The 22,400-nt window shown below is 42.7% G+C and overlaps 1 protein-coding gene across 7 annotated transcripts in view; it reads right to left on the bottom strand.

Annotated features, from left to right (window-relative positions):
- The window catches only part of PUM2 (pumilio RNA binding family member 2), a 427,826-nt gene that overhangs the window by 104,532 nt on the left and 300,894 nt on the right, over positions 1-22,400 (bottom strand). For all 7 annotated transcript variants that reach the window (XM_029595976.1, XM_029595973.1, XM_029595975.1 and 4 more), the window contains 2 exons: positions 20,105-20,372; positions 7,782-7,911 (listed from right to left, as the gene is read on the bottom strand). In XM_029595976.1, the coding sequence (XP_029451836.1) occupies positions 7,782-7,911; positions 20,105-20,372 (398 nt within the window). The remainder of the gene's footprint in view (positions 1-7,781; positions 7,912-20,104; positions 20,373-22,400) is intronic.

Here is a 22,400-nt window from a genome sequence, read left to right on the forward strand (position 1 = left end):
AGACTTAAACGAGAAATAAAAATAAAATAAGATAAAAAAAAAACAATAAATTAAAATAAAATAAAAGAATATAAAAGCACGCATAAGCCAGATATTATAGCTTTAAGCGCAACAAAACAGCCAGAATAAGGGATTATTGCTCGCACAGTCATATTGATTATTGCTCTGCCGTTAGCTCATATGCATTTTTAAATAATAAAGTTTTCAGTTGTTTTTTTTAAATATTAAAGTCCTTTTGTAATCTTAATTCTTCGGGTAATGAGTTCCACAATTTGGGTCCCGCAACTGAGATTGCCCGTTCTCTGATCTTTGCCAAGTGTGCGGTTTTAATTGATATATACCAGATATGGCCAGAGCAGTTCACAAATACAAGATACTATTATAAACATTACAATCAATGTAACAATCATTCCTAACCATAAAAGTTATGCCCCCCCCCCCCAATTTAAACAAATCCCTCATAAATTCAGCAACAAGACCATCATGTACCCACCCAGACTTAATCCACCCCAAAATGAAACAATGAGACCCTTATTATGATAGAAAAAGCCATGCCTTCACCTTTTTCCTGCAGCTAAAAAGTTATTTCAACCCTCACCAAGTTCTGGATCACCTACAGAAAAACATTCTTTTACTATTTACCACTTTATGAAACACCTGTCAGATAGGAACCAGTGCTAAAGCCACTGTTACTGACCACATATTTCAAGTGGGTACTTAGCTCCTGATCTTATCTTGTAGATGGCTAGCACCCAACCCATATAATGCCTTATATATCGTCGTCAACTTAAATTGTGCCCTCTTTTCAACCAGCAACCAGAGAAGGCAAACTAAATAGAATCATACTCATCCTTCTTAGGAAGCCAATGATTAGACCTGCTATGTTTTGTACCACTTGTAGGCACCGTATGCTTTTCTTGGGAAGACCCACCAACACAATGTTACAATAATCAAACAAAGGGCTTATCAATGCTTGAGCCACCAATCTAAAAGATGAAACATCTAAAAACTTGGCCACTGTAGAACATTCACTTTTTTGTTGTTCAACCACTCCTGTGTTGCTTTGGCCTTGTGCTTGGGATCATTGTCCAGCTGAAAGGTGAACTTTCTCCCAAGTTTTAGTTTTTCAGCAGATAAGCAGGTTGTCTTGCAGTATCTTTCTCCATCCTTCAATTCTAACAAGATGTCCAGTCCCCGCTGAGGGAAAGGGTCCCTACAACATGATGCTGCCGCCCCCATACTTTACTGTTGGGATGGTGTTTGCTGAGGAAAGGGCAGTGTTAGGTTTGCAACACTTTTGAATTTTGGCCAAAATGCTCCATTTTTGTCTCATCTGACCACAAAACTTTATCCCACATTTTAGCTGGATCACTCTGATGCTTTCTGGAAAACTCCAGATGTGCTCTGATATGTTTTTTTGGGGTTTTTTTTGTAATGGCTTCTTTCTAGCCACGCTCCCATGTAGGCCAGTTGCATGCACAGCTCTTAATATGGTTCACTAGTGCACCTCCACTCCAGTCTCAGCCACTGAATTCTGTAGCTCCTTCAAAGTGATTGTTGGCCTCTGTGGCTTCCCTCACATCTCTTCCTTGCTCTAAAGCTGAGGGACAGCCTTGACTAAGCAGTGTCTGGGTGGTATGATACAGCTGGTAGTTCCTCACAATTGATCCAGCAGTGCTCACTGGGATACGCAAGCACTTGGGTATTACTTTGTAGCCTTCTCCTATCTTGTGCATGTCTATCATTAATTTCCTTAGAATGCTCTTTGGTCTTCATTTTCACAGCTTTCTTTCAGATTCACAGTCTGACCAATGGTACTAGAATTAGGGGTCTTTTATTCAGAAAAGCTGATGTTTAATGATTCAAAGATAGAGCCAATTGTCAACCAACTGGTAGGGCAACATCTTTCATAAACTTGGAGCTTCCACATAACAGGTGAATACTTATCCAAACAGCATTTTTCAATTTTTAATTCTATTTAAACAAAAATGCAGAGAAATCATGAATTGTGACTTTGAAAATTCACTTTAAAAGCATACTGGTTTGCAATAAACATACTGTCTGTAACAATCTGTGTAAGTAACATTTGTACTCCACACAAATCTGTTGACTTTTTAGAGGGTCGGATACTTTTGAAGGCACTAGAAATGGGTAGTTTTCTCAGGGATCTGTACTGGGACCTGTGCTTTTTATTATATTTATAAATGTTTGGAAAAGGGAATGATGAGCGAGGTGATCAAATTTTCAGATGACAAAATTATTCCAAGCAGTGAAATCACAAGCGGATTGTTGGAAATTGCAGGAAGGCATTCCAAGACTGGAATATTGGACATTCAAAAGACAGATGACATTTAATGTGGACAAGTGCAAAGTGAGTCACATAGGGAAAAACAACCTACACTGAAGTTACACAATGTTAGGTACCATATTGTCATTTGAGTACCATATTAGGAGTTACAACCCAGGAAAAGAATCTGGGCATCATTGTGGACAATACTTTGAAAACCTCGGCTCAGTGTGAAATGATGGTCAAAAACGCAAACAACGTTAGGAATTATTAGGAAAGGAATACAGAATAAAACCGATTTTCATAATACCTATGTATTGCTCCATGGTGAGACTGCATATACAGTACAGTGTGCGATTCTGATTATTGTGTCTCAAAAAAGATATAGCTGAACTGAAAATAGAGAAGGGTAACCAAAATGATAAAGAGGATGGAACAGCTCCCCTATGAGAAAAGGCTAAAGAAGTTACGGCTGTTCAGCTTGGAGAAGAGAAGGCTGAGGGTCGTCGCATGTTCCACGAGGCTCCACTCCGGTGAGGGAGGGGAGTCTGGTGGGATGCCGAGAAGATTTGGGTGGTAGCCCTGCTTTATGATGTTTAAGACCCAGCGGTCGGTGGTGATTGGGGTCCAGCAGTCTGCAAATAAGTAGAGCTGGCCCCTGACTGGAGGGTCTCCTGTGGGCACTGGGGTTAGGCTGCTGCTCTCTCTGCACCAGTCAAAACCATGCCGCAGGGCCAGGCTGAGGCCCATTGTTGGCGGAGATGGCCAGGGCAGCTCGAGCCGTACGAGATTGTGAGGCCAGAGGATAGTATTTCTGATGCCTATAGAAAGGTTTCCTGGGTCCCTATAGGGCACCCTATGATTCGCTGAGAAAGGGTCCGAGGTAGTAGTGGACAACTGACGCAGGGTTTCATGATGATCCTTTAACTGGGCTACTGCGTCTTGGACCTTATCCCTGAACAGGTTTTCTCCTGTACAGGGGAAGTCAGCCACCTTTTCCCACAGGGAGGAGTTCGGAAGCCTTAGCCAGGCCCAGCGCTGAGCATTAATTCCTGCCACAGACACCTTCGCTGCCGTCTCAAAAACATTGTAGGCCGCTCGCACTTCATGCTTGCCGGCGTTGAATCCAATGGTTTCCAAGCCTTCTTGGAATTGTTGTGGGAGACCTTCCGCTAACTCCTGGACCTGCTTCCAGAGGTTATAGTTGTACTGGTTCTTGGACAACTGATATGTGACTATTGGGGCAATGAGCATTGCTCCCTGGAAGACCTTGGGCCCCAGGGCATCCAAGGCTCTTTGATTTTTCCCTGGAGGGGCCGAGGAGTGAGTACAGGTCCTCTTGGCCTTCTTCTGGGCTGACTCCACCACCACAGATTAGTGTGAGAGCTGGCTCTTTTGGAAGGCCATGGCCTGTGGCACCAGGACAGCCACCACCTCCTTACGAACGTCTACGAATTGGTGGACCTCCAACATCTTTTGGCTGGCGTTCTCTTCAGTCAGCTGGCAAAAGATAGGTCCTCTGGGGATGAGCAGCGCCTCTCATCTGGAGGCAACAGCTCCGAAGGAAGGTCGTCAGACATCCAAGGAGAGTTTGGAGGAAGTGTCGCCCCATGGATCATAAGGGGCTGCCTCCTCACCACTGAGCTGTCTGGGTCGAGGAGGGAGGCCAAACTGCGGGTCTCGAGGCTCCGGCATCGATGGCTGCTCAGAGGGCTCCGATATCAGCCACATAGGCATCGGGACCTTCAAGGGCCTTGCTGGGAGTCAGGGCACCAGGGGACCTGATGGCCTGACAACTGGTTCCGGTACCAACGGCACTGCTCATGGCGGCAGGCATGGAGCTGTATTCTCCTCCTCCGAACCACCCTGAATCGGGATAGCATTGGTAGGAGGAACCAGTGGCCCTCCGGGCATCGGCTGTGTCGGTAGGGCACCGAGCAGCACATCCACCCTTTCCAGCAAAGGCACCGGCTCTGGTATGGGGGCCAACGTCTGTGCTGGCTGGAGGCCCTGGAGGGCACTGAGCACTGCCTGTTGGACTACGTGGTCCAACTCCTCCCGAAAAGTGGGCGTAGTAAGCACCGACCCAGGAGGAGAAGGCAGGCGGGGTGTAACCGGAGCCTCCACGGGGGTCCGTGGAGACTTGGTACCTGAAACCGAGATCGGTGGGGAATGCCCTGGGCTCCCAGCTTTGGAGGAGGACAGGGTCTCCTTGCCTCAAGGCTGCTTTGGAGGGGGCTTGGCCGGAGCCGGTGCCTGACCGGCATCGGTGTCAGCACCATGCGATGATTATCGCTGGTGCTGATATCGGTGCTTCCCTCAGTGCTTGGCCTGGTCCTTCTCCGGCGCTGAGGAAGACAATCCAGAGGCCTTGGATTGGCCGGACGCTGGTGAAGGGCAATCTACTGCGCTTTTTTCATCGCAGCGGGGTCTTGAGTCAATCTATCCCCGTGACTCGACGAAACCGGAACTGGAGTCTATTTGGAACCGAAGAAATACTCCATCTTGTCCAGGTGGGCACGCCGGCCTTTGGGAGTCATCTGAGTACAGCTGGGACACCGGACAACTTGGGAAGGCCCCAGGCAAAGGACGCAAACATCGTGCAAGTCCGTAATGGACATGGTCTGTGGGCACTGGGGAGACTTCCGAAAGCCGGTCACCATTGCAAAAGGGTGGCGTGCGGTCGATGGCCACCGGGGGTGGGGTGGGGGGGGGAGATGCTCAGGGACAGACTGCAAAAAATGCGAAAAATAAACCTGCCGAACAGCGGAGGAACCGATTTGCGAGGGGGGACCTTGGAGCGGGGAAAAAAAATGTGAAAAAGATTAATTCTCCGTGAGGAAAAAAAAACTGTGAAGAGCTCCACAAACCACAAAGCAACAGCATTGTGGAAAAAAGGAGACTGAAGGGGGACCTTGCATGGCTGCAGAGATAGTGGCATGCTGGGCATGCTCAGTGTGCCAGTCAAAGTTTCTATAAACTTTGACAAAAGTATTCCATGCCGGGCTCCATCTGATGATGTCACCCATCTGTGAGGACTACCATCCTTGCTTGACCTGGGAGAAATCCCTCATCCTGGGTTGGAGAGGCTGAAGGATGCCCTCCTTGTCACTGGCCAAAGAGGTAAAGAAAGTCTTCACCAGTTCTGTGATATGGTCCATGAACTACCGTGTCCTCTGAGAAAAGACATCTTTCTTGGATACCAATATAGTATTCTCATCTTGAGAAACCTGCACTGGACTCCAGGTAGAGGCTTCCTCCTGTCTCATGGAGACCAGGGGCACGATAGAGCAGAAAGGGTCTGGGGTTTCCAGATGCAGAGGGAGGAACCTGGGCTGTGTAATCTGAGTAGACAACACCGATGGAGCCCTGATTGATTTAGGGTCTGGGCAGAAGAGATGAGACAGTGATAAAGGAAATTTTTGAGCCAGGAAAAATGAGGGCACCTAGGAAAAATCTCCTTCAAGATCCACTGGTGCTGGAGCTATGACAGACCTTGTTGGCGCCATGTTTCTGCATCGATGGCATCAAGGAGTCAAGCTTCAATGACACTGAGGCTTTGTGAGTTGACAGTGCCATGGACTGCTGCATCAATGATACAGAGGGCTTGTGCTTCGACAACACCGTGTGCTATGAAAACTCCTGCCCTGATGGCACCAAAGAGTGTTTCTTTTTCAGTCTTGACAAGCACTGTGATGGAGATGAGGCTCAGAAGTGAGTTGTGGAGCACTTTGACCCCAGCACCAGGCACTTCTGCTTCTTGCTTGTTCCTGAAGCTACAGCAGATCCTGCATCTGGTGCCATAGGTGGTGGAGCCCTGCTGGAGGAGCCCTTGCTTGACTCAGCATGGAGTCAGACAGAGGTGGCTCCACTCCGAAAAGATCAGCTCACCTTCTTCACCAAACAGAAACATGATGGCACAAAGACTGTATGGTCCATCTAGCCTGCTCATCCACCCAATTATTTCAACTTTATAATTCCCATCACTCCTTCAGAGATCCCCTGTATTTATCCCAGGCTTTCTTAAATTCAGATACTGTTTCTGTCTCCGCCGCCTTGACTGGGAGGCCATTCCATGCATCCACTACCCTCTCTGGAAAAAAAATATTTCCTAAGATTACTCCTGAGTCTACACCCTTTCACCCTCATCTCATGACCCCTCATTCTAAAGCCTGCTTTCTGTTGAAAGAGGCTAGCCTCACTCTAAACAGGATGGTGAGACAGATTGTGAAATATTAACAGATTGAACAAGCTACTGAAGCCATAAATATAATAATAATGAGAGATTTCAATTACCCAAATATCAATGAGTGAATGTTTCCTCAGAGCATGAAGTGGGGCAAAGGTTTCTAGATAGCATAAATGATTGCTTTGTGGAACAGCTGGCCCTGGAATCGAAGAGGAGGAACCACTTATATCTAGTTCTTAGCGGAACATAGGACCTAGTGGCAAGGGTAACGGTGGAGCTGCTTAGCAATAGTGATCATTGTGTTACAGTCTGATACAGTCACTGGGAGAATAATAAATAAAACTACTACAGTAGCATTAAACATTAGAAATGGAGATAAAATAATTAAATTAGAAGGAAACTAATAAGAGAACATACAAGGCCTAAATGACACATGGTTTAAACACACCATTTTGGAAGCACAGATAAAATGTGTTCCACAAGTTAGAAAGGGTAGAAAGAAGACTAAATGACAGTAAGCATGATTAAATGATGTTGTGAAGGAGGATATAAGAGACAAAAAGACATTCTTTAAAACATGAAATTACTAATGCAGAAAATAGGGAACAGCCGGCCTTATTCAAGTTTTACATGAAATTTGCAAGTGCTTATGTTAAGAGAATTTGAGGTTTGTCAGAGATACAAACTAATAACCTTTTCAAGTGCATCAAAAGCAAGAGGTCTGCAAGAGAGCCATTCAAACGATCACTCTCAGGTGCTGTACAATGCCATGAGGAAGCCCCAGGTTTGATTCCCAGGCCCTGTTTTGTTCCCTGGATAAACCAAGGATGTTGAGAAGGCATTGCTTAATGGTGATACCTACTGGCTGAACTAGGGTGTACACATACCAGAATCCAGGATGAATCTTGGTCTGTCACTTCTGATCACTAATTGAAAAGGCTGGGGATAGGGAAGTTAATAAAACTAGGAGAAAAGTCCAAAGGATGAAAAAATGGCTGTCAAATATTTTAGTTATTTATTTTCTTTAGTCACTATTTTAATTCTATCTCCTAAATATTTATTTATTTAGATTTGCCACTAACTTTTTAGTTCAACTGAGAAATTAAAACATTGCCCTCTTCTCCTTTATGCTGTCTTAAAAGAATAATGGCATGTATGTTGAAGTACGATATTCAATTAGGTGACCAGGCTAACTCAATAGCATTAGCAAATTACATTTTTTACACCATGTCTGTAAACAAATCAATAGCATGGCTACAAATTTTGGCGATATTCACTTATGTTTACACATAATTACATACTTACTTCAAAGAACTTCTGTATGACATAGTTCCCAAATACATCGATCATTAGTTGATAGGCTGCTTGCAAGATTTCATTAAAGACCATTTGGCGCTCAGCTGGGGTTGCTCGTTCTAATTTTTGCTGAATAAATCTAAATATAAAAAATTCAATTACAGATTTATGAACTTTAGTCCTCTTATCAATACTTAAAAATAACCAATTATGCAAATGGTAAATATGAGCTTGTGTAAATAATTCATCTAAAATTTGTTTGATCTTTTGATAATCCATTTGACATTCTGAAGTAAATCCAGTTGAAAATGCACTATGTGAAAACCAGTATTTTTCAATTTTCATAAAAGCATTTGTGCCACAGGGTGAAAATTTTGAACTAACAGTGACATCTACAGTACTGCTTTAATTACCAACTGGAAGGTTAGGTCAGGAGTGGCACTTTTACAGCTGGCGGACCTTTCTCTAACAGGCCACCTATGTCTCAACCCTTTTTTCCCCCAACAAAAATCCACAAAAAACAGGAATGTAAAAATCACTTCAAACAAATTAACAACCCCTTCCAAAATATTTTTTATATAATTTTATCAATCAAGACTGCTTGAAAAATATTTTTGAAAATGGGAGGTTGGATTTCACACTCAGCCAATCATCTGTTCCAACCAGGTAACCCTTGGCATTTAGCTATAATCATAAACATCCAACCAACCACCTATGAAATTTCAAAACAGTCAATCTTTTATTTGAAAAAAATGTTTGTTAAAAATCTCTCACTATATATATTATCTCACTAAAAATGCCAAACACAGATTACTGGCAACCAAAAAAGATTTTAAAGTGAAAAAATACTTGCACTGACGAGGTATACTTATACCATCACACTGGGAAATATATTTTCCATATAAACACCCGACGTAGCCACGTTTCAAATCCTCAATCCTTCATCAGGGATACCTTAAATGTTCTTATAACGTGAAAGTGCAGTTGCTTACCTGTAACAGGTGTTCTCCTAGGACAGCAGGATGTTAGTCCTCACATGTGGGTGACATCAGATGGAGCTGGCACGGAAAACTTTTGTCAAAGTTTCTAGAAACTTTGACTGGCAGACTGAGCATGCCCAGCCTGCCGCTATCAGCGCGTCCACACGAGGTTCCCCACTTCAGTCTCGTAACATAGAAAAATACGAGCGAGAAAAAATAACACAATAAACCAAAGGTGAACCCAATATCGTGGGGAGGCGGACGGGATTCCTGAGGACTAACATCCTGCTGTCCTAGGAGAACACCTGTTACGGGTAAATAACTGCGCTTTCTCCTAGGACAAGCAGGATGGTAGTCCTCACATGTTTAAGGTTTTTTAAGGTTTTGCACCCCCTGTTAACTGTAAACCGGCATGATATGATTGTATCATGAATGCTGGTATAGAAAAGCTCTAAAAATATAAATAAATAATAAAATAAAACATGTGGGTGATTACAGAGCTCCAGACTGCCCCCAGTGATCAGAGGGACCTACAGTAGCCGAACAAGGTGCCAATGGCCACAACACAACTGTGGCGCTGTAGGAAACAGGGGCAGTCTGGCCTCACAGAGAGCACGATGAGAACAATTGGAATAGACTGGAATAGATTCAGGACTGGAATAGACTGCGGAAGGACAGACTGGCCAAAAGCGCTGTTCTGGTGACTATCCTTGTCGAGACAGTAGTGAGCCGCGAACGTGTGGAGAGAACTCCAGGTCGTGGCCCTGCAGATTTCGGCGACGGGGACCACACGCAGATGGGCCACTGACGCCGCCATAGCCTGCACAAATTGAGCCTTCACTCTGCCAGCCAGCTGGACATAAGAACATAAGAAATTGCCATGCTGGGTCAGACCAAGGGTCCATCAAGGCCAAACCAGGCCACAAGAACCTGGCAATTACCCAAACACTAAGAAGATCCCATGCTACTGGAGGCCTGCATGCTCGTAGCAGAAGGCAATTCAATCCACTAGCCAATTGGATAGAGTCTGCTTCCTCACTGCTGCTCCCATCCTGTTGGTGTCAAAGGACACAAAGAACTGGGTGGACTACTGTATGGACCAAGTAGAAAGCGAGCGTCCGTTTGCAGTCCAGGGTGTGAAGGACACGTTCCCCGGGTGAGAATGAGGCCGTGGGAAGAACATGGGAAGGATAATTGACTGGTTGATGTGGAAAACAGTCACCACCTTTGGCAGAAATTTTGGATGTGTGCGCAGGACTACATGATCATGGGCTGTCGACTCCGAAAGGACTGAGACCTCACAAAGGAACGAGACCTCTGAAATGTTGAGTTTCTGCAGGGGCAAAAGTGTTAGGAGCCCCTGGATCGATCCCTCATGGGCGAGGGGCACTGTTTTCTCATCTTCTGGTAGCCGGGGTACTGGAAATTTGCCCCACTTACTGGCCAGCTTTTCCAATTTGCTTCCGAAGAGTGATCCTTTAAAGGGCATCTTTATGAGATTTGCCTTCGAGGTTGCGTCTGCTGAATTCTGGCCGCCACCGAGGCCACTCCTCTGGCCGAAGTATGGACTAGGTCCAAGCCCGCATCAGCTAAAAAGATGGCGCGGGTTCCATATCCACTCGAATTCGCCCCGAGTCATCCACCTCAAGAAGACAGGAGCAGGCATGAACGAGCTACCAGAGCACAACAAGAAGCAATCTGTAAGGTCATCGTTATTGCGTCAAAGACCTGTTTAAGGATGGACACCATCCGCCTGTAGTGCGCATCCTTTAAGGCCACTTCTCCCTCCACTGGGATAGTTGTTTGCTTAAGAGACGGGACAGACCAGCACATCCACTTTAGGGAAACACAAACGTTTTCTTGCTACCGGAACCAGTGGGTATAGTGCTTCGAAGCTCTTTCACCTTTAAAACTTGTTTCTGAGGTAACTCATTCCAGGTCAATCAATTCCTGAATGACTTCCAGTACTGGAAAGTAGCAAGAGACTTTCCATAGGGAAATCAGAATGGAATTCTTCTTTGGCTCTGTCAGAGTCCGGCCCAGGAACTCCCAGCATCTTCAGGATCTGGGAAACCAGGACTGGCAATTCGTCTCTATGGAAAACTGTAACATGGTCAAATATGGTTCTAATCCAGGGGGGATTTGCCCATCTTCCAAGAAATCTGGATCCTCTTCTTCGTCCGTGCGGTCCAGGTCCCTGCCAGGGATACCCTTGGTGAGTCGAGGCATGCCTCTAGGTCTGTCGATAGGACTGGGAGAAGGAGAGCTTATCGACTCAGATTCCCTCTGGACAGGGGCAAGTGAGGTGGCAGAATGTGCCTGTACGAAGGCTTGAAGGCCTTGAAAGAATTCCACCCAAGAGGTGGTGGCCGGGTCCCATGCTTAGCCCAGGAGGTACTGGGATAGGTGCCGCTAAATTTCCCTCTCCCATGGATGACCCAGTCCTGAGATTACTCAGATCCAAGATATTTCCAGTTAAGGCTGTGGTTGATACATCCTCTGAATAGGCGGAGCTAGGCTTAGCAAAGTCTGGGGAGGCCAACTCTCCCCGGGCTTCCTCACAGTCCTGACATAATCAAGGACCCAGGCCAGACTGTTCAGCCCTAATATGACAAGCAGCGCAGAAAGGCACTTATATTTCCTTGCTGCTGGAGCCACAGATTTCGGGCGTCTATGTGGCCGCAGCGAGGCACATGCGCCCAGCTTTACTTGTATTCTGCGCCTAGTTAATTGTGCGCGTATGTATGTGCAGGATGTTGCCGACACTCACTGCGCATACTGAACCTCTATGGTGGGCAATACAGGCACAAAAATGCAAGCAAAATGGCGACGGCGCCGTGACCTACCACGCAGTATACTGTCCAAACCTAAAGTGGGACCTAGCCCACTGGGGGGGGGGGCACGAAACCCACTTCCCCTTACCCCAACAGGATTGGGAACATAGTCAGTACAGTGCGCCGAGCAAGAATGGAGGAAGTCTTACCGAAACATCTCCAACATCTCTGAATTTGAGAGAAAATTTTTTTTGCTTACCTGGGCTCACCACTTGTTGGCTGAGTACAGAGATGGTTTCTGGCTGCGGGGGGAGAGGGCTTTGGCTGTCACCGCCGCACTCTGCTTTCCTGCACTCGCTGCCTTTCAGCTGCTTCAGCAGCAAAGTCCACGCCTGGAACTGGTTCCCGGACCAAAGCACACCCCTGAGGGATCTCAGAAATCACCTCAGGAATTCTCAACTGGGGGAGGGACCTATAGGTATCACCCCAGAAGAGCGGGGCTCAATCTTTTCTCCAATTTAAAAGTAGAATGTCTTCTTCCAAAAGGTACAGCGATCCCCATAGGGAAAGCATGTCTGCATCTGCTGGAGATGGAGAAATACTGAAGGGCTGAGGTCACTGCAGAGGTGTTTCTAGGGTGATGTCAGCTTTGAAACCTGACTGTCTCCATCTGCTGGCAGGGGAACCCACTGGTCCCTAGGCCATCTGGCTACACGCCAGGAAATTTATTTTTTCCGGTTTCTCCAACTTAAATTACCTTAAAAGGAAAGTCCAAGGAAACAAACTGAAAACCGATCCAATATTGCAAGTAGCGACCAAACAAAGAAGATAATTTCTTTTACCCACGGGTAACAGCATGTGTTCTAATTGTTTTTTTAAAGGCTTTTTCCTACTGTTTTTAAGTCACATTTTAAATTAACAACTTGCTTCATATACAGTGTGACTGTGTGCCAACTAAATTCAATGGTTTTCATAGGCTCTGTAAGTAAGGTTATCTCGAAGATATTTTAATAGGTTTTCTCTTTGTTTGTCTCGTTGGGGATTAAGATTGTTACTACATGTAAGCATCTGCCACTACTATTTTAGTTTAGCCCGCCTTTAATCTTTGCAATTTTTAAAATTGATCTTTTACTTTTAAGACACATTTTAAATGATTGGTAATTACAATTGACCACCGGCTTTATATAATGTGTAACCATGTGCCATTTGTTCTTCAACTTTGCTACAACATGGATGCATCAGCAATAGTTTTATTTTTAACTTTTATATTTCTAGTTATTTGTGCATTTTTTAGCCAAGTCATATTTTAGTAGTTTTTTAGTTTACAACACGGACGTCAAATACAAGGAATTCACATGCACATTTGTTAATGGACAACCTCCGGCTTTTCTAAAAAACCTGCTCAAACAGGTAAATATAGCTGCTTCCCCACCATGCGGGTTTATTTGTTTTTTAGTTAGACCCTTACTCCTAATAATTATGTGGTTACAAAGCGCCTTCAGTCTGGGAAATTATAATGACTGGTATTTTAAGTTATACATTTAGGAATAGTAAAATAATAATCTAACTTTAGTCCCCCACTTGTTTGCTTAATACCATTATAATTCTATTTTGGTAATTCTATATACAGCCCGGAGTGCCCATCCGTCCGTCGTTTATTTTTTAATTATATTTTTTATTTTAATAATTATTTTTTAAACATTAGATTTTAGAGAGATCGTGGGCAGGTTTTATACTATTTCTTGACAACCTAGTTCATTTTTTGGATTTGACAATAAACACTGGTTTTTCCTTTTTTAATTTACGTGTTTTGTTTTTTGTCCTTGTCCTCTTTAAGTGTCGTTTAGCACAATACATGGATTTTAACGACATTGTATCCGCATGAGTTGCTGCAAACAGGCAAACACCACTAGCATTGTCTAACAGGTAGTTACAGAGTTCTTTAACATTGCTGGTTCATTGTTTTTCCTCTTTTTTATTCTTTATTTTTTATTCAATTTTAATTTTTAATTATTTTAACATCAATTTATTCTAGAATTTCATATAGGCACCAATTGAATACACTGCTATATACATATATTGTAATATTAGTTCTTAGGATGGGAGGATAATATTAAACATTTAAATTGATATTAAATAATGGGAGGTCAAGTTGTTGACACAAACATACCAACCCCCGTTTTGTATTTAATAGCTCATGGATACACAGTATGCTGTTTTCTTAATATATGATTACTAGGTGACCACCTTGCAATCAGCATTTTTATTATAGGCAAAGTCTAAATAAATTCTGTACCATTTTCCTTATAACACCTGTCAATCTGATTGGTTAATATTCATCTGTTTTCCTTTGTTCAGTTTTATTCAATATATTTTTTATATAATTTTTATTATGTCAGCATGGTTTTATATGTTTTTTATATATATGTTTATATATATGTTTACATTTATTTATATATGAATATTTTTTTGTATTGGTTGTATTTGTTTTTATGTAGCCCCTGAAGCAGCTCCGAATAGAGCGAAACTCGGCCTGAGTCAGGCTTTTTATGACAAATTGTACTAATAAAATTCCTTGGTGTTTACCAATCTTCTTCCTTTGGTTCCAACTTAATATTGCCATGATATTAAGTCTGAGGAACTACAGAAAAGCAGTATTTTCTGCTTTTCTGTAAAATGTTTGGGCTCCTCAAGAATTAACATCTGCTCCGGGGCTGTCGTTAATTTTTAGGGTAAAATTGTGAGCATCAGGTACACTTTTTTTTTGCATCGGGAGAAACAGCTAATAGTCTCAACATGAATTGACATGTGATGAGCGCTATTAGCTACACACTCTGTTTGGATGCGCTACCCCGTTTTGCATCAGGAGTTATGGACGTGTGTCCAATCACGTGTTCAGTAATGAGCTGCATCAGCCCATATGATACAAAGAGCCATCTTTGGAACCCAGCTGTGAAACATGCAAATGAGCTAGAGATGTGAAATTGTACAATGCAGCTCAGTTTACCACACTTTTAGCTTTTTACATATTTGTTTAGACATATTTTCATAAATTAGTCAAAGTCAGTGCAAAACTTTGAATGCTGATTAGTTACCTTGCACTGGTTAGTGATGGCTGAGCCACTGCCAATTCAGCAAAAATGACAACTCCATTGCCTAGGGGCCCACTCCAGACAGCCAGAAAAGGTACCAGCCAAGGTTTCCAAGCTTTTATTTAAGCACAAAACAAGAAAAGGCAAGACACTACATACGAGAATTGCTTAAACTGCAGATTTCACAAAAATTCACTTAGGGATTTTTCCTGCCTTGCACATGCTTTAGAATGTCCCATCAATGCGTGACAAAGTGGCTTGTGAATAAATGTACCACCTGCCTGATGAAGTTGTTATGGGTGCATCAAGGGTAGCAATAATGTGCTCTTCTGGAACCCAACAGGTATCTCTACAGGGCAGCCAGTAAAATGACCTGGCAGGCCCTTGGGGGTGCAAGAAATTGACCAAGACATTACATTCCTCAGCTGAGACTTTGCATATATGGCCAAATCCACCAGAATTTATCATAGATGCAAGCTAAATACGGACCAGGTTGGAAGTTGGATACTTAAAGGGCATGAAAATATTCATGTTCATGTTCTAGAACAGTGGTTCTACACCAATGTGTCGCCAAGCCCACACAGGTGTGTCGCCACACTTCCTGGTCCCCTGCTGACCCAGCTGCTCCCCCTACCCAAGCAAGACAGGTCCTATACCCGGGCTTAAAACACTGAAAGCCTGGGCAGAACGCGGCAGGAGAGCTGGAGTCAGCAGCACTGGCATGCTCTCTTCTTCCCGCACCCCCCCTCCCACGCCCAGAAGAGGAAGTGGTGAGCAGCGGGTGCATGCGTGGGAAGATGCGCTCAGCATTGGCCTGAAGAAAAGAAGAGAGGCGTGGTCTGAAGAATGAGCAGCGCGGCTCAGAGAAAACAAAGAACGTCATCAACCCCCGTGGCCGATGGGACTCCCTGCTCCGCGAGGGCTGAAAATGAAGTAGATTGCTGCTGCCTTTAGGGTTAGAAGTGGAGGCGGCTGCTGCTGACGCTTGTTCGGGGGAGGGGGGAGAGTGAGTGAATGAGCAAGCATGTGTTTGAGATCTTGTGTGTGTGTGTGTGAGTGAGATAGCATGTATGTGAATGATTGAGAGCCTGTACATGTGAAAGAGTATATGTGTGTGATTGAGAGCTGGTTTAGGTGAGGGAGCATGTGATTGAAAGCCTGTGTGTAAATGAGAGAAAGAGAGAGCATGTTTGTAAGCATGTGAATGAGAATCTGTGTGTGAGAGAAAAGGACAGCATGTATGAGTGTGATTGAAAGCCTGTGTATGTAAGCCTGAAAAGATAGCATGTGTGTAAATGTGTAATTAAGAGCCTATATAAGTAGAGAAAAAGCATGTGTATATGTGAGTGAGTGAGTGAGAGCCAGTGTGAGAGAGAGAGAGGAGAAAGTTGCAAGCAAACCACCCCTCCTTCTGCTAATTCAAAACAATCTCAGGGCACCTGGATATCAAACGTTCCCAGGTATGCAGAGCAAAACATTTTTTGTATCATTATTTTTCATTACTGGGTCTGTGTGTCTATTTTAAAATATTTTATTGGTATTCTAGAAATTTTTGATATGAGTTTTTAATTATTGGATATTCCATTCATCCGCTGTTTTGAAATAATCTGTTCTTTTTGTTAGTATGGTTTTACGGCTACTGATTTTATATTTCTTGATTAGTTTTATAAGGATGGGTGATGTTTCTTTTTTTCCTCTGTTGCACTGCATACAGAGACTCTGGCTTGTTACGGTTTCCAATTCAGTTTTTGTCTGCATGCTTCTAGTTATGCATTTTGGTCTCTCTATTCTTTATTAGGTGAGGGTCAGCACATGTGATTCAGGTGAGGTTCTCTGCTTGGGTGTAGTTTCTGTGTAGGGCTCTATAGCAGCCTGACTTGGTCTGTTTTCCTAATAGGAGATGTATTGTCTTAATGCCTGGTGTAATATTTTCAGTGTTGCTTTTTCTTAGGTAAGGTGGTTACTGTTAAGTGCTGGAAATTGGTGCTGTTTTGGTGTGAGATGTTTACTGCTTATGCAATTTCTGTTCAGATACAATATGTATCTTTTCCTTGTGTCATTCTTAACAATAAAAATAATACTGGACCTTTATTTTTTTTATTTCCGCCGTAAATCGTAATGAGCAGTGTGTCACACATGTGAATGTGGTCTGTCAGGTGTGTCAGGATAGGAAAAAGGTTGAGAACCACTGTTCTAGAACACTTGCAATGAAGGAGGTGACGCCATTCAAAATTAAGCTAATGCAAATTTTAGTTGGCTCAATGGGCTTGAATTGATGATTTTCCCTTGTGCCAGCAACTGTATGACCTTTACTAAACCTCTCATCCTGAATAGGTCTAGTTGCTTCAATGTCCTCCTTTGGCACAAAGAAAAATTTGATACCAGGGACACAGAGCACAATGGTGTATCAGGTCAGGGCATGTTCCCAAAATCTCTGCCACAACACACTGCTAACATGACATCCTCATAGTTCCTTGTGGATGTGATAATTTTGCATGTTCAAGCTTGCATGCAGTAAATAACACAGCACAATAAAATGTCCATTTTGAGGGGTCATTTATAAAAGCATGTCAAAGCAAAATGTGTCATAAGCTACAAGCGTGGTAAGCACAACAAGCTTCGCAACACTGTAGAATTTCACATCTCTAGCTCAAAATCAGAACTTCTAATTCATTACATAATCATTACAACTGCCATATTTATATGCCTTTCTCCCCTGTCCCCTTCTTCACACCTGGTCTCTCTAATATTGTTCACTTCTTAATTCGGTTCTATAGTCTTCAGTTCTTCTGATGTAGTTACTCTGCTCTGTTATCCATTGTTACCCCGATTTAAGCCTAAGCTCCTGCTAGTCTTCCATTGTTCGGTTGGTATCCCCAACAGCATTAATTGCAGTCATGCCATTAAGCCAATGTTTCTTAAATTTTATGCTTACGTTCTAATGTTAAGGTTTATGCTAATGTTTATTATTAATGCTCTAATGTTTTAAGGCTCTAATGTTTATAGGGTCTCCCTCACGTTTCCCTCGAATTGTTTATATGTTTATATTCTCTTAGATGCAATGTTTTAATCTAATGCCTTACCCGCGACTGTTCTGTTGTACTGTAAACCGGTGTGATTTGTATATTATACAGGAATGTCGGTATATAAGAATTCAAAATAAATAAATAAATATACAATTTATTACAACAGGATACAAAAGTACCTTATGATTGCATACTAAAAGCAAATACAGCAACCAGTAGGATGTATGAATGGGCACATTTCTGGTCTCTGAACTGCACAAGATTGGAGGGGGTACATCATCATCAAATGAGACAAATTAAAACACAGGAAGACAACATGTCATGTGTGGATTGAAAGGGGTATCTAGTAAATGACAGACTTGAATTCATCTCAGATTTCTAGGGGACAATATTCAGCCACTGAGCAGCTCAGCTAGTTAGCCGGATAAATCTATCCGGTGAACTAGCAGGGTATATTCAGCAGCACGGTTGCTTCGCTAAATACATCGCGCTATCAAAGTTAGATGCATATGTTTAAGCGGCACACTTTAGGACAGGTAGCGGCACAACCAGAGTTAGCTGCATTATTTTTGTGGCTAACTCTGACCTCCACGAAACTCCTCCCGCCCACCCCTGGAATGCCCCTGACTTAGGTGGCTAAATTCTAGCCACATGAATTTATAGTTCAATCTTCCCTAAAACTAGTTTGGTCCACTTACTTAACCATCTTTCAAGATCAAGTATGGGCAAGTCCTCTTCTATTCCTGTCCTAATCGATCTTGCTACAGCATTTGATACGGATAACATTTTGTTTCTTAAAATGCTCTCCTCTTTAGCTTTGCAGTGGATTTACTCTTGTGTATCCAATTGGTTCTCCACTGTTCTTGTTAATTTATCACTTCATCCTTCACTTTTAATTATCCCACTGTTCTGCCCTGGACCCCAGTTAGCTTCTATCTTCCTTCACTAATTTCTTCTCATGTGTTGATATTACAGTTTCAGAAATCTACATCTTTTTCACCCCTTTCCTCCTTGCTTGTCCTGCTGTCTTCTGAATTGTCTTGAATGCATTCACACAGCCTTTCCCTGAATACAATGAAAACCAAGGTGATTTTTTCTGTGTTACCCATGTGCACCCCTCAACCTTGCCTAGGATATGTTTCCACTGATAGTACATTCCTCTTTTGATAACTAAGGAACCCAGGGCATTATTTGACTCATTTCTTTACTCTCCATAGCCTGAATTTTCGATGGTCTGCATGTGTTAAAACGGAGATTATGCATGTGGCCGGATCACGTGCATGCTGAGCACATTTTAGCAAGTGCCCGGGCACACACTTAACACCCGATATGCACAGAAGGGGCGGGCTGGGGGCATGGCCTGGGTGGGGGCCAGCTGGGACAGTGGCTATTAGGAAGCACGTGCTGGCAGCTGGCCAGCGTGCGTAACTTACGTCTGCTCCGAAGGAACAGCTAATGTATATATATATAAAAAAAAAAGGGTAGGTAGGTAGGGGTAGGATAGGTAGGGGTATAGGGAAGTTTTCTCCCAGTCCGCTCCTTAATTGGAGTGGACTGGGTAAGGCCTACTCGCCTCACCACGCGATGGTTTCTAAAATCCCCCCCCCACACACACACAAGTTCCAACTCGCTTGCAGATGTTTGCGCGGATTTTAAAATCCGGTGTGCATGTGCGCACGGGAACTGTATTTTATAACATGCGTTCGCCGACGCACACACGTTATAAAATAGTCGCATCCATGTGCATGTACCATGAACTGTGTGCACATGGATGCCCGTGAGGTTCTTTTAAAATTGACCACCATATTTCTAACATTCTTTTCTAGGCTTCCAGAAATATGCAAAATACGCCACACTAACATTTGATGCTTACTGTTTACTTTTAAAAGCCCTTCATACCTCCCACTTAAGACTACAGTAATAGTTTTTTTAGCCAGTTTACGCAATTTGCTACTCTGACCCTTCCAGGATCCTCAAAATTCTACAGCCCGGCTACTATACAATTAATCTGTTGCTCTCACATCTGGACTCCCCTTGCTCTCCAACACTTAGTTCCATGTTCTTACATATGAACATAATCCACGGCTCCTACTTGTCCTCCTTAATTACTTTCTGCTCTACTCCTCACCAACTTTGCTCTTCCCATGGAATATTTCTGTTTATCTTTAACATTAAACCCGAGCCTTTCCTGTTCCAGGTTCTTCCTGTCCTTTCCATTCATATTTGTAAGAAACTCCCTTATGACATCCAGGATTCATCCATGTTTAACTTAAAAAATCCAGTATATCTATGTTGCCTTTTTTGCCTTCCACTGATTTAGTGACTTGTCTTCATCTCCCTTTCCATTATAGGCTACCATGCTTGTAAGGTGCCCTGGATAAGGGTGCCAGGTAAGCGTAATATATAATGAGAATAAAGCATTTCCACAAGTCACCAGTTATAGTTTGATTCAAAACTCACCTAGATCCATGCTGGTCTTGAGAAAATTCAACAATGTGTCCAATAAGGTCCCTTAGCTGCAGGTTAGGGAATCTATTGTTTCTGAAGTCTTCTAGCAATCTACTACGACCAGAAGGCATAATATCAGATCTACTGTAACGAAGACGTGATGGTGGGAAGAGCTGACTGCTGGAACTAAACAGACTGGAGGTGCTAGCTGCATTGCGATATTTGGCTTCTGCTCCAGGTGCTGCAGAAATATAGCGACCACTACCATTTGTCAATCCTCCTACAATGAAGCATCACTTATCAGTAAATATCTTCAAAGAAAGTGGGATTTTTTAAGAAAACAAAGCTTACACCTCCTGCTCCAAGTACTTTGATATTTGAAAATGAGACGATCACTAGAGTACTTACAGTAAGCACCAATTCCTTTTTTTAAAAAGGTAACTGAAAAATGTAAAAATAAAAACCAAAAACCACTTTCTTTCTACGCCCTCATCTAATATAAATTGAAGTCAGGTCAGAAGTTTGAATCAGGCAAAGCTCATCAAGAGAAAATAATTTAATCAGTAAAAGTGTTTTTCGCAATCCTTTCCTCCAATATGAAAACATTTTAGGGAAACTGATCCATGCACTCACAAGGAAGAGTACCTGGACTTTGTTATATAGGCAAGTCAATTACATATGCCCTTCAGTCACAAAACTCTGTGAGCTATTTTAGGAAGAGTAGGAATGCAAAAAAAAAAAAAAATGCTATTACTAGCAGATAATTTCTCTCTGATATCTCTTGTATTTATAATCTAGATACACTATTTGGCTTTATATACTACCTGTAAAACAATTTTTAACCAAGTGGTTTACACTAAAAACATTCATAAAATCATATACTAGGTACATATAAACATATATAATATGAAATGAAATATATGTCACACAAAGTACTACAAGATCTGCAACAATATAAAACAACATAGGTCAGATAAACAAAACACCAGCAGAATTAACTGTCAAAAACTTGTTGGCACATCCATGAGGGGATAAACAGGACCTGTGACAAGAACCAAGACTCAATTTGACTATTCTTTAACAGAAGTGGCCTAAATCAGGGATTAAATTACTGCTACACAGAAATTTATTGTAAGAACAAAGATCTCAGAGATCGTTCAAGTGACACCAGCACAATCTTGAGTTTTGTTGCCGGCTACTTCTAAACAATCTTGAGGATTATTCTATCAGCTTGTCTAAGGATAAGTTTACTTTCAAAGCCTGGAGGGGAAAACTGCATAGGTAATAATTTTCTAGTATATATACATGTATCAGAGGTCTCCCAAAGCTGAGAAAGGTGATGGCACAGCAGAAGTCTCAGTTTCCTCTATCCTGAAAAAGTGACCCAGTTACAAAGCCAATTCAACGGAACACTGTTGATTCACTGAAAATACCATGCAGCTTACATTTAATACTGTTTAGTTTAGTTTCCTTGACAAAGTGGGTTAGGATAAAAATTCACTGTGTTAGCAACAATGCTGATTCTACTACAAACAGTACATCTCTTGCATGAGATATAAGTTAAACACAGAAACACACATCCCAGGCATCCCACATAACAGTATTTCTGAACCATCAGTCCTTTGATCAGCTTCAATCCCTTGCAGGATTTCTGCTGATCTGTGGAACAATGGTGCTTGTAAAAGGAAGAGGAGGAAGCAAGACCTGCCTTGTAGCTGCAATGCACCACAGACAACAAAGACATTGCCTAACATTTCCCCCTCTGCCCTGTGGAATCTCTATCTATCTATATACGGTATATAGAGATATATACACACACACACGCACACACAGTGGGTCCCTTGAGTTACGAACAGATCTCTAGTTACAACCATATTTCCATTCGGGGGAGAGAGAAAGACTGACTAGCCATAATGCCCTCACGCTAGATAGGTATTTATAACTATGGGAGGCCCACCTAGTAACTCAAGGTGAGGTTTAGGTATTAAGTGTAGAGGTTAGGGGTCACTTTGACATTCAGAGTGTGGTGTACAAACAGAACAGTGCTCTCCTGTGAAGATTTGATGACCTTCGGAGTGAGGAAACTCAACCAAAGATGCGATTTGTGCAATGTTCTCTCAACCTAGCTTGATGTTACCCAGATAGAGTGTCCATATACAGATATCGTAAAAGAACTGGTAGAGGAGGTGAAATTGTTGTTTCTGGTAGGCTAGGCACATTTTATAACTTTTTAGTGAGTACACTAGGAAATTATTTGTGTTTCTGGTAATTACAGACATTATACAACCATTTTTTTTAATTATAGAAA

Source organism: Rhinatrema bivittatum, chromosome 3 (assembly GCF_901001135.1).
Source record: "Rhinatrema bivittatum chromosome 3, aRhiBiv1.1, whole genome shotgun sequence".
Taxonomy (NCBI): domain Eukaryota; kingdom Metazoa; phylum Chordata; class Amphibia; order Gymnophiona; family Rhinatrematidae; genus Rhinatrema; species Rhinatrema bivittatum.